At 46.7% G+C, this 12,510-nt stretch overlaps 2 protein-coding genes across 4 annotated transcripts in view; one reads left to right on the top strand and one right to left on the bottom strand.

Annotated features, from left to right (window-relative positions):
• The first annotated feature begins 436 nt into the window (after positions 1 to 436).
• On the top strand, positions 437 to 8,098 carry c34h15orf40 (chromosome 34 C15orf40 homolog). 3 transcript variants are annotated; one of them, XR_010958334.1, is made up of 5 exons: positions 439 to 769; positions 3,454 to 3,583; positions 4,041 to 4,168; positions 6,232 to 6,511; positions 7,466 to 7,967. XR_010958334.1 is itself a non-coding variant. In XM_067971247.1 (4 exons), the coding sequence occupies exons 1-4, from the start codon at positions 578 to 580 to the stop codon at positions 8,018 to 8,020; spliced, it is 594 nt and encodes a 197-aa protein (XP_067827348.1). In that variant the 5' UTR covers positions 437 to 577; the 3' UTR covers positions 8,021 to 8,098. The 3 variants fall into 3 exon arrangements, 2 of the variants coding, with proteins under 2 accessions (XP_067827348.1, XP_067827349.1); XM_067971247.1 differs by lacking the exon at positions 6,232 to 6,511 and having other exon boundaries at positions 437 to 769; positions 7,877 to 8,098; XM_067971248.1 differs by lacking the exon at positions 7,466 to 7,967 and having other exon boundaries at positions 6,232 to 7,411.
• Positions 5,940 to 12,510, bottom strand: part of LOC137301684 (RNA guanine-N7 methyltransferase activating subunit-like) — a 25,027-nt gene continuing 18,456 nt past the window's right edge. The window contains exon 3 of the mRNA XM_067971249.1: positions 5,940 to 6,829. The gene's annotated coding sequence lies outside the window, so the exon portion shown is untranslated. The remainder of the gene's footprint in view (positions 6,830 to 12,510) is intronic.

Genomic DNA, 12,510 nt, shown 5'->3' with positions numbered 1-12,510 from the left:
TTTGAATCAACGACCTTCTGACTCGGCGAGATTGCTACGCACTGATTTAGGAATCATAACCAGAGACTATAATTAATATCTATACAGATGAGGTGTTTCCTTTTAATAATCCCTTGGACTAAGATAAAGCTAGAATATCAGCACGCAAGTTAACTTAATCACAAATTCTCTTAAACTGGAACAAGCAAATACCAAACGCTGCCTCTGCTAATTATGGAGACACCCCATACTCTAATTAGGATTTATAGACTAAATGTTTATTGATAAAGAATTTATGGCCAAGTGCAGGGATCACTTGACCAGAATTAATGGAAGTTCATTAAATGAAGGGGGTTCAATATTGTTCCCCACGTGGCAAACCCAGTGAGTGACAGCTGGGGGCGGGGCCTGGGACACGAGTGGGCGGGGCTTCTGGGCTTTGAAGTGCGCATGTGTGAGAGGGGCTGCGCGCAGTGTAGTCTGGGAGTTGAATGCTGTAGACTTGTTGCCTGGTGACCGGGCCTGGGAGGCCCCGCGACTCCCGCCCGGCAACTAGGCCCCGGGTTCTGGGCGCTCACCGGCCGGCTTGGTCCTTATTATGAGCAGAGCGTCGCTTCGGTGCATTCCGCTCATCCTTACTGTTCCGGGCGCCGCGGCTCTCCCCTTCCTGGTAGGCCCAGGTTTCCAGCGGCTCTTTGCTGCTGGTTGGCCGCGGCTTTGTTTGGGCCTGGGGGCAACGCCGGTCCATAGGGTGCGAAACATGCCGAAGAATTCAGGAGAACCCCGCATGGTAAGGAGCGGGGAGAGGGGTACTGGGTGTGGGGAGGGCTCCGGGGCTGTGAGTTTCCACAGAGAGACGGACAGAATTCTGTAAAACCATCAATCTCTGGTTTATTAACAATCTGATATTCAGGTCAACCCTTGTTCCCATTTATAATGGGCACTGCCTATGTAAACATGTCACACTGTAATTCCACCCTCCCACCAGTAGTGTTGCTGCAGCGTGACCTGTTTACATAGGCAGTTTCTATCTGAAATGTGGAGGTAAGAATTTATCATGGACAAATAAAAATAAGAACAGAATGGCTGGTTACCTTTTCTGCAAAGTAATTGAGTGCGCTAACCTGAAAGTGAGGGAGGAATTTATGTTTTTAAATAAGTGAAAACGTGACAAGTATAGTATGTGCTGGCGGAGACCTCATAGATTCTAGTACATCTGTTAAATCTTAAATGCAGAACTAATTCCGTTCACCCATCACCCCTGTGCTCACTGACCTACATTGGGTTCCCAGTCCGGCAACACCTTAATTTTAAAATTCTCATCCTTGTTTTCAAATCCCTCTATGGCCTCGCCCCTCCCTATCTCTGTAACCTCCTCTAGCTCTACAACCCTCCGAGATCTCTGTGCTCCTCCAATTCTGGCCTCTTGCACATCCCCCACTCCCTACGCCCCACCATTGGCAGTCGTGCCTTCAGTCATCCAGGTCTTAAACTCTAGAATTCCCTCCCTAAACCTCTCCACCTCTCCTTTTAAGATGCTCCTTGAAACCTACCTCTTTGACCAAGCTTTTGGTCACTTGTCCTAATATCTGCTTATGTGACTCAGTGCCAATTTTGTCTGATTACACTCCTGTGAAGCGCCTCAGGATGTTTTACTACGTTAAAGGTACTATATAAATGCAAATTGTTGTATGTGTTCCCATGTCCAATTATCCCTAGCCCTCTAAGTCTGCTACACCTGAAGATTACACTTGGTCTGGACTTCCAATTGTTGACTGCAGGAGATTGACTAGTAATATAAAAACAGAGTTTAACTTATTTCATAAAATAATCAGCTTAATTTTAAATAGAATTGTGGAATGTGATTCCTCAAACACCAGTAAAAACCCCATGCAAAGAAACAGATTTATCTTTATTTACTGTAGAATAATGGCCCTGGTTATGGCTATCCTCATGTTGCATGTCACCTGGAAGAACTGGTCCATGGAATTATTGGTGCAACATCTAAACCAGGAGTTAACAAATGGGAAAATCTGGAACACAGACAGGGAGAACAGAAAGAAAAGTACCCCCTGCACCAGCTGGATGTTGAGTGCACAATAGTTGAAATAATTTGCATATCACAATTTTAGACATTTTTTTCCTAGGGCTGTGCCCTTGGTCTAAGACTTGGCATAAGGTGGCAACCTAGTTATACTTTACTGTAGATTTGCTGATGACACAAAGGTAGGTAGGAAAGTAAGTTGTGAAAAGGACATAAGGAGTCTGCAAAGGAATATAGATAGGTTAAGTGAATGTACTCCATCTGCCGAATTTTTGCCCAATGTGGGAAAATGTGAACTTGTCCACTTTGGCAGGAGGAATAGAAAAGCAGTATATTATTTAAATGGAGAGAGATTGCAGAACTCTGAGGTACAGAGGGATCTGGGTGTCCTAGTACATGAATCACAAAAAGGTAGTATGCAGGTACAGCAAGTGATTAGGAAGGCAAATGGAATGTTGTCATTTATTGCAAGGGGAATGGAATATAAAAGTAGAGATGTTTTCTACAGTTGTACAGGGCATTGGTGAGACCACATCTAGAATACTGTGTGCAGTTTTGGTCTCCTTATTTAAGAAAGGACATAATTGCTTTAGAGAGGCGGTTCAGAGAAGGTTCACTCGACTGATTCCTGGGATGAGGGGGTTATCTTATGAGGCAAGGTTGGACAAGTTGGGCCTGTATACACCGGAGTTTAGAAGAATGAGTGGTGATCTTATTGAAACATATAAGATCCTGAGGGGACTTGAAGGGGTAGATGCTGAGAGGATGTTTCCCCTTGTGGGAGAGACTAGAACTAGGGGGCCACAGATTAAAAATAAGGGGTCTCCCATTTAAGACGGAGATGAGAAATTTTTTCTCTCAGAAGGTCGTGAGTCTGTGGAACTCCCTTCCCCAGAGAGCAGTGGAGGCAGGGTCATTGAATATTTTTAATGATGTGGAGATGCCGGTGATGGACTGGGGTTGACAATTGTAAACAATTTTACAACACCAAGTTATAGTCCAGCAATTTTATTTTAAAATTTAAAATAAAATTGCTGGACTATAACTTGGTGTTGTAAAATTGTTTACGAATATTTTTAAGGCTGAGTTAGATAGATTCATGAGTAACAAGGGAATCAAAGGTTATAGTAGGTGGATGGGAAAGTAGGGTCGAGGTCACAATCAGATCAGCCATGATCTTATCAAATGGCACAGCAGGCTCGAGGAGCCAAATGGCCTACTCCTGCTCTTAATTCGTATGTAGATTGTTTGCCCACGTACAGCAGTCACTATTTCAAAATGTAATATGTGTAATTTCAATTAGAACATGCATAATTTGCAAAGTGGGACTAATCCCATCAGTTTGGGTGTCCCATGTCGTAACTGATTCCACCAGGCAGAGTCACACTTTGTAACAGCTGTAATGATAATTAAACTTTATTTTGTCTCAGAATAAGGGGAAATCTAAGGACACTGCAAAGCCAGCACCGGCACCTCGGGGACCTGTGAAGGTTGACAAGAGTGGTTCTGTTTTGGTTGCCATTCATGCTAAGCCTGGAGCCAAACAAAATGCCATAACAGGTAAGCAGTATGGAAGAAATCACTTGCTTCTAATATTCACATTACACAGCTGTAGAAAAGATCCTGTATCACTGGGTCGTTACTGTCACAGGCAGGATGTAGCAGAGGGATCTTCCCTAAGTGTTGTACCTCTTTACATTATCAAACAACTATCACCAGAAGGCCGGTTTTACAGCACCCTAATCACATATAAGTGCAAAAGTAACCCACCCATTTTGTATTCTATGAAGTTAGAGTCAAGCTGAACTCTGCTCTTTCCATTTTATGGTCTGTATCACAATCTAAGGTTCAGTTGGTCTTTGAAGCTCATTTGAGTTACGTTGTGGTTTGCGACCTCGTCAGAAGCTATCGATTATATTTTATAACCTGTAGCGTTTTGCCGCACGGATCCCTGTCTGCTGACGAGCAGTGGGTGGGTACCAGTGATGGTGACTCGTGTACACCTCATGTTCTGTAGATGTGTCAGAAGAAGCAGTGGGCGTGGCCATCGCAGCCCCTCCGTCTGAAGGAGAGGCAAATGCAGAACTAGTTCGCTACCTGGCCAAGGTGCTGGAATTAAAGAAAAGTGAAGTGGTTCTGGACAAGGTATGTTGTCAGCTCTTTACTGTCAGACGATCTGCTTCCAAGCTCTGCTGATGATGCTCTGTAACCAACTGCTAGAAAACGCCTGTGTTGATTTGACCTGTGTTTGGCCCCCTGCACATGGAGAAGCACCCATCCCCCTTTGATACCTCACTGAGTGAGATTGGGGAGCTCCCTGTGTGATGAATGGTGATCAGGAAGCCATGTCATTACAGTATGTGGTCCCTTGTGTTGAATCTCCTACCTGCTGTCTCTCGCACAGTAAATTTAACCGGATATATTGTGAGAGATGGATTGCGTGCTTCTTACTTTATAAAGCTGTAGGTGAGAGTTTCCTCCCCCCACACACACTCTAACGGCCTCCCTGCGTCACAAACTCACTCTGAACAGGAGGCTAGAGGTGAACTAGTCCGTGATTTTCACCAATATCCCACTGTAGGTAAAAATAGAAACTGTTGGAAATACACAGCAGGTTCTTCAACTTCTGAAAAGAGAGAAGACAGGTTGTTGTCAGCAACTAGACGGACTTAGCCTCTGATTTGTTCCTTCTTGCACCAAAATTCCTGACCTCTAACGGCACAGACTGACATTGGGCACTGAGAGGAAGGCTGGATGGGACCTCGCATCCTTACCCATGGCACGTTACATCAGATCTTTAACACCCGCTCACTCACACTGTGACCTTACTGCCCTGACGAATGGTGTCTGTGGTTTCAGGTGCTGACAGGCCCACTCTGTATTTCCAACATTCACACGTTTTATTTTTGTCACTGCTTCAAAATGGCTGCTGATTTTCTGTCAACTCCTGCAGCCCCAACACTAACTGAGGACAGCAGCAGCATTTCTTCGGGCTATTTCTATATCTTCTTTAATAAGCCTTAAGCTAATGGGAGTTTAGACATATTCTGTTTGTAATTATATCTCAAGCCAAGGATTGTGTGGCTGGTGAACAGTTAGTGCCACTGGGATCTGCCAAGTGGTGAAATTACAAATCACTGCCAACTGTTTGTTGATGTGGTTCTTGTTTACTCTGAAGTATTTCACTTTGATTTGCTTCTGCCCGGTATCACTGAGAACAAGGTCACTGAATGCCGTCATTGGAACCATCTCCTAGTGATATTGCAGTAACGCTGCACATTGAAACAAAGACACAGAGTGCATTTGATCCCCTGAATTCCTCACTTGGTACCTCATGAGTGATGGGGTCCAGAGATGTGACGTGCTTCTCTGTAGGAAAGCTGGAAAAATCTGAGGGCAAGACATCCCAGGCCACTAGTGCATTGCATAGCCTTGTACAGAGCTGCGTTGTCAGGTGTGGGAGCAGGTCCGCTGGCTGGGGTAGCTGTGTTGCGTAGGACAAGTTCAGAAGAGAAAATCATTAAAAGAGGAGTTGCTTTGCTTATATTAAAGGTATATCAAAACAGCTGTATTGTTTCAGTCGAACGTTTCTCAGTGGATGCCACAGTGCCTGGGAACATTCAGTCACGTGACAGCTTATCTCTTCATTCCATCCGTCCATTCTCCCGTGGCATTGCTCGCCGCGAGTCAGGTGATCGGATGATTTAAAATGGGGCATGCGAAGGCTCAGTGATGCTCAACGCTTGTCTGGGGAAACCCCCCCCCTCACCCCTCCTCCAACACCCCATCCCATACTCCACTCCCACCCATCCCCCTCCACTCCTCCACCCCTCACCTGGATCACAAAACCAGGGAAGCTGTGGTTAGTTTGAGAGGCAGGCACCAATGGAGGTTATAATTTTAAACCAAAAACGAATGTGCATCGCTGCTAATGAGTGAGATTTTATTGAAAGTTGTCAGGTGCCTTTCAGGAAGGAATCTGCTTAATCCACTCAAATCAATTTGAAGGAGAGTGGCCTAATTTGACTTTACATTTGATTTATTTAACATTTCCCCAGAAGTCAAGATTGATACTTGTTGTGATTTCTAGTCTTTTTATTTTCACTGTACTATTTGTTTAAGTAGCTGGTAGTTTTATGTTCCATGATGACAGTGGTTTCTTGACTTTCCTCCTGCACATGCTATTCCCGAACTCCTGACCTTTGAAGGGTTGCAGGTCGCGTGAGAAGGTGGTGAAGATTTTGGCCTCATTGACCCCAGAAGAGGTGCACGAAAGACTGAAATCAGAAGCTGCCACCAGCTAGTGCGAGAAGCACGGGGAGCCACCTTGGCGATGGCTTGAGTACTTCAGAATATTAAATGAAAACTTCAGTACTTAAAGAAAGTGTCCAGGAGATCACTGTGAACAATGTAGCTCATTGGTCATTGCATTCAAAGGACCTTGGATAGCCGCCACACTGACCATCAAATTCAAGTGTAAAACTGCAGGTACAGCAGATTTATTAGTTTATATATTTGGAACTACAGGGATTGGGAACTTCTTCTGACTGTACATCAATTCTTGCATTGCTACGGGTTACTCTGTGAAATCTCATCTAGACAGACCTCAATTCTACCTGCATTGCATAATTTAAAAAAAACATCTGTAGTAAGTTCAACGATGGGTTTGGATAGTCCCTCCTTGGAGTGAGATGTTATCCTGTGGTCCCATCTGCCTGATCCAGTGGTTACACGAGTATGTTAAAGATCCCACGGCAGTATAAGCAGAGCAGGGAGTTCTGGCCGATAGTCCACCCTCAACCAATTCTGCCAAAAAAACCCAGATTAACAGGGTGACGATCTGATTGCTGTTTGTGGGATACTGTTAATGCGAAGTGGCTGTGGTTTCTGCCTCCGTCACAACAGTTACTGCACTTCAAGTAATCTGTTGCGTGACGTGCTTTGAGGCATTTAAATGTGATAACGCATTACATAAGTAAGTATTTCCTCTATAATCATTGATGTGTTGGGGAATTGAGATTGGGCCAGCTGATTAGAGGAGAAATCTCTAGGAATCATTATAAAAACAGGAAATGCTGGAAAAGCTCAGCAAGTGAGGCAGCATCTGTGGAGAAAGAAACAGAGTTAACATTTCAGGTCGAAGATCTTTCGTCAGAACTGGAAGATGTTAAAAGGAATCATTGACTGGATTGTACAGTCCTCAGCCCCAGGCAGCAGCGTGAGCAGAATGGATCACAAGAGTCTGCCCAATTAGAAACCGGATCAAATTGCAGGATTATCTTAGGGCAGTTGGAATTCTCTTAATCTTATCATAATCTGGTGAATATGATTAACCTTTTACTCTGTACAATAGGAATTGCCAGCTTTCATTAAATATTTTATAAAGCAGCTTTTGTCTGTTCTGAGTCTGTCATTACAGTGTTGTGTTTTTAAATGCTACAGAACGTGCGTTCAGTTTGGACAGTGGTGTCTGGGAGACTCCAGCCACTCTGCAGTGTGATGGTGTGAACAATCACTGAGGTTTGAGAGTCAGTCATTATTTGTGCAGACTTTAACTTCATCATCATGGAATTTAAAGATACGTGGTCATTTTTTGTATCTCCGCGCTCTTCCCTGTGAGAACATTGTGAAGCAATGGAAGGATTCGCAGACTGATTAACATTCTGACAGGCCGCGATGTGAACACTCCTTCCATGGTCGTAACCATCTTTATAACCAGCCGATGGGGCTAGTCCGATATGGCGGGAGGGGTTTATGGGCTGCTCATCAGAAGAATCAATATCAGCAACAAAAGGTATAATACTGTCTGTGTTTGAGCTGGTAAGATCTGTGATGTGGCCTGATTTCCTGCAGTTCCTGGCAGCAGCTGTAGAGGGGGCCAGAGCCACACTGAAGAGCACAGAGCAGAGGGATCGGAGAGCAGCGACAACACAAAGCAACACACAGACTACAAATGTCTCTGAACAGCTGCAGGCAAGGCCACCCTCGGGTCAGTGATATAAAGACAACAAATGAGCCGGTTAATCTCACTGTAATGTGTAACAGAATGGAAATAAATGACTCATTTGAACTTTATTCTGTCGGGTAAGTGTCTCTTCACCTCTTGCACGGCCTAGCCTGGCGTTCCTTTGCAGGCCGGGCTTTCTCTGGGCACCTCAATTCCCCCTTTACCTTTTCAAGCTGTACAGTCACGCTGGGGTCTGCTGTTAATGCAGGGATTCGATTGCTTAATCGCTCCTTTACAGTCTGCAGCTCAGCTCCATGTAAGCGATCCCATGACCCTGTTTGAGGAGGAGCAGGAGGTTCTGCCGGTGTCCTGGGCCATCACTCATCCCTCAACCAACACCACCAACAAAACACACATTAGCTGATCTTTCATCTCATTGCTCGGTGCAAATTAGCTGCAGTGACTACACTTCAGAAGTACCTCATTGGCTGTAAAGTGCTTTGGGACAGCCTGAGGTTGTGAAAGGCACTGTAGAAATGCAAGTTCTCATAGGAACTGGTGGCCTTAACCTGACGATAGGTTTCCGGACTCCCATTTGTCTGGGCCTGCAATGCTGCAGGTGCCTGGTAGACCTGTGTGTTTGAACTCTCTCTGTCTCCTGCACTCCTGTGATGTAGCACCATGGAAAAATCAACCAGTCAACAAGAACTGGGACCTCCTTTACCCGAGAGTCAGAGTCAAAGAATTATAGAATCTCACAGCACAGAAGGAGGCCATTCGGCCCGCTGTGCCTGTGCTGGCACTTTGAAAGAGCTGTCCAATTTAGTCCCACACCCCAGCTTTCCCCCATAATCCTGCAAATTGGTCCTCTTCAAGTACGTGTCCAATTGTCTTTTGAAAGTTCCTATGGAATCTGCTTCCACCACCCTTTCAGGCAGTGCTTTCCAGATCATAACAACCCTCTGTGTGAAAAAAATTCTCATTTCTCCTCTAGTTCCTTTGCCAATTATTTTAAATCTATGACCTCTGGTTATCAACTCACTTGCCAGAGGAAACCGTTTCTCCCTATTTGCTCTATCAAAACCCCTCATTATTTTGAATACCTCTATTAGTTCTCCCCTTAACCTTCTCTGCTCCAGGGAGAACAATCTCAGCTCCTCCAATCTCCACAAATTTGAAGTCCCTCATCCCTGTATCCTCTCCCAGGCCTTGACATCCTTCCTAAAGTGTAGTGCCCAGAATTGTACGCAATTCTCCAGCTGAGGCCTAACCAGGGATTTGTAAAGGTGACTTCTTGTTTTTGTATTCGTGCCCCTATTTACAAAGCCAAGTACCCCATACACTTCCTTAACTGCCTTATCAACTTGCCCTGGCACCATCAATTTATGACTGTACCACCAGGCCCCTCTACTCTTGCATCCCCCTCAAAATAGTACCATTTAGATTATACTGCCTCTCCATGTTGTTCCTTCCAAAGTGCATCACGTCACACTTATCCACATTAAATTGCATCTGCCAAGTGTCCGCCCATTTCACCAGTCTGTCTCTGTCCTCCTCCCTGTTTACTACATTGCCAAGTTTTGTATCATCTTCAAACTTTGAAATTATACTCCCTATACCCAAGTCCAGGTCATTTATATATAACAAGAAAAGCAATGGTCCTAATACCGACCCCTGGGTGACCCCACTGCATACTTCTGTCCACTCAGAAAAACATTCCTTCACCATTACTCTCTGCCTCCTGTCCCTCAGACAACTACGTACCCAAGTTACCACCGTCCCTTTATTACCATCTGCTTCTATTTTCTGAATAAGTCTGTTACGTGGAACTTTATCAAATACCTTTTGAAAGTCCATATATACAACATCTACTGCACTACCCTCATCAACCCTCTCTGTTACTTCATCAAAGAACTCAATCAGGTTAGTCAGACACGATTTGCTTTTAACAAATCCGTGCTGGCTGGCCCTTATTAACCCATGCTTCTCCAAGTGAGAGTTAATTTTGTCCTTGACAATGGTCTCTAGTAGTTTTCCCACCACTGACATTAGACTGAGTTAATAATTTCTTTACCATTCCTTTGTGACTTTTTAAATCTTTCTGTTCAATTCCCATTTTAAAAATAAATCTCTGTAGATGAGGTTAAAGACTGTGGGAGTCATGGGGTTGGCCAGGAGAGGGCAGTTAGTGAAATGTGGACACTGCTCACCGGAAGGTGTCTCTTGTACATGAGATCTGCCAAGTCTTGAGTGCGATTTAATCTGTGGCATTTTCTTTCTGTCATCAACTGACCTTAAAAAGTGACCTTTGCAGCGAGCAGTGTGACCTCCAGGTTAGGATAAATGCAACTCGTGTTTTCAGCTTTTCTGTTCTGTGCCCTGTGCTCAGATGGACTCCGTCAGTCATTCTTCCTGACTCCAATCCAGGGCATTAATGCAGAGGAAAGCAATTGTGATCTCACCAGTGTCAACTTTTGGAAAATTGTTCAGTGATACAACTTGTTGATAAAACTTAAACGATTCTATTCTCTGAAATCCATGGGGTTGCTTCAAAACCTCACGTTCATTAAACTGACCAATATCGGGCCAGACCTGGAGTCTCACACTGACCAACACCGGGCCAGACCTGGAGTCTCACACTGACCAACACCGGGTCTGACCTGGAGTCTCACACTGACCAACACCGGGCCAGACCTGGAGTCTCACACTGACCAACACCGGGCCAGACCTGGAGTCTCACACTGACCAACACCGGGCCAGACCTGGAGTCTCACACTGACCAATACCGGGCCAGACCTGGAGTCTCTCACTGACCAACACCGGGCCAGACCTGGAGTCTCACACTGACCAACACCGGGCCAGACCTGGAGTCTCACACTGACCAACACCGGGCCAGACCTGGAGTCTCACACTGACCAACACCGGGCCAGACCTGGAGTCTCACACTGACCAACACCGGGCCAGACCTGGAGTCTCACACTGACCAACACCGGGTCTAACCTGGAGTCTCACACTGACCAACACCGGGCCAGACCTGGAGTCTCACACTGACCAACACCGGGTCTGACCTGGAGTCTCACACTGACCAATACCGGGCCAGACCTGGAGTCTCACACTGACCAACACCGGGTCTGACCTGGAGTCTCACACTGACCAATACCGGGCCAGACCTGGAGTCTCACACTGACCAACACCGGGTCTGACCTGGAGTCTCACACTGACCAATACCGGGCCAGACCTGGAGTCTCACACTGACCAACACCGGGCCAGACCTGGAGTCTCACACTGACCAACACCGGGCCAGACCTGGAGTCTCACACTGACCAACACCGGGCCAGACCTGGAGTCTCACACTGACCAACACCGGGCCAGACCTGGAGTCTCACACTGACCAACACCGGGTCTAACCTGGAGTCTCACACTGACCAACACCGGGCCAGACCTGGAGTCTCACACTGACCAACACCGGGTCTGACCTGGAGTCTCACACTGACCAACACCGGGCCAGACCTGGAGTCTCACACTGACCAACACCGGGCCAGACCTGGAGTCTCACACTGACCAATACCGGGCCAAACCTGGAGTCTCACACTGACCAATACCGGGCCAAACCTGGAGTCTCACACTGACCAACACCGGGCCAGATCTGGAGTCTCACACTGACCAACACCGGGTCTAACCTGGAGTCTCACACTGACCAACACCGGGCCAGACCTGGAGTCTCACACTGACCAACACCGGGTCTGACCTGGAGTCTCACACTGACCAATACCGGGCCAGACCTGGAGTCTCACACTGACCAACACCGGGTCTGACCTGGAGTCTCACACTGACCAATACCGGGCCAAACCTGGAGTCTCACACTGACCAACACTGGGCCAAACCTGGAGTCTCACAATGACCAACACCGGGTCTGACCTGGAGTCTCACACTGACCAATACCGGGCCAGACCTGGAGTCTCACAATGACCAACACCGGGTCTGACCTGGAGTCGCACACTGACCAATACCGGGCCAGACCTGGAGTCTCACACTGACCAACACCGGGTCTGACCTGGAGTCTCTCACTAACCAACACCAGGCCAGACCTGGAGTCTCACACTGACCAACACCAAGCCAGACCTGGAGTCTCACACTGACCAATACCGGGCCAGACCTGGAGTCTCACACTGACCAACACTGGGTCAAACCTGGAGTCTCACACTGACCAACACTGGGTCAAACCTGGAGTCTCTCACTGACCAACACCGGGTCTGACCTGGAGTCTCACACTGACCAATACCGGGCCAGACCTGGAGTCTCTCACTGACCAACACCGGGTCTGACCTGGAGTCTCACACTGACCAATACCGGGCCAGACCTGGAGTCTCACACTGACCAACACTGGGCCAAACCTGGAGTCTCACACTGACCAATACCGGGCCAGACTGAAGTCTCACACTGACCAACACCAGATCAGACCTGGAGTCTCACGCTGACCAACACTGGGTCTGACCTGGAGTCTCTCACTGACCAACACCAGGAGTGACCTGGAGTCTCA

This window comes from Heptranchias perlo, chromosome 34 (genome assembly GCF_035084215.1).
Source record: "Heptranchias perlo isolate sHepPer1 chromosome 34, sHepPer1.hap1, whole genome shotgun sequence".
Lineage (NCBI taxonomy): Eukaryota > Metazoa > Chordata > Chondrichthyes > Hexanchiformes > Hexanchidae > Heptranchias > Heptranchias perlo.
This window is presented reverse-complemented; position numbering and strand designations above follow the sequence as displayed.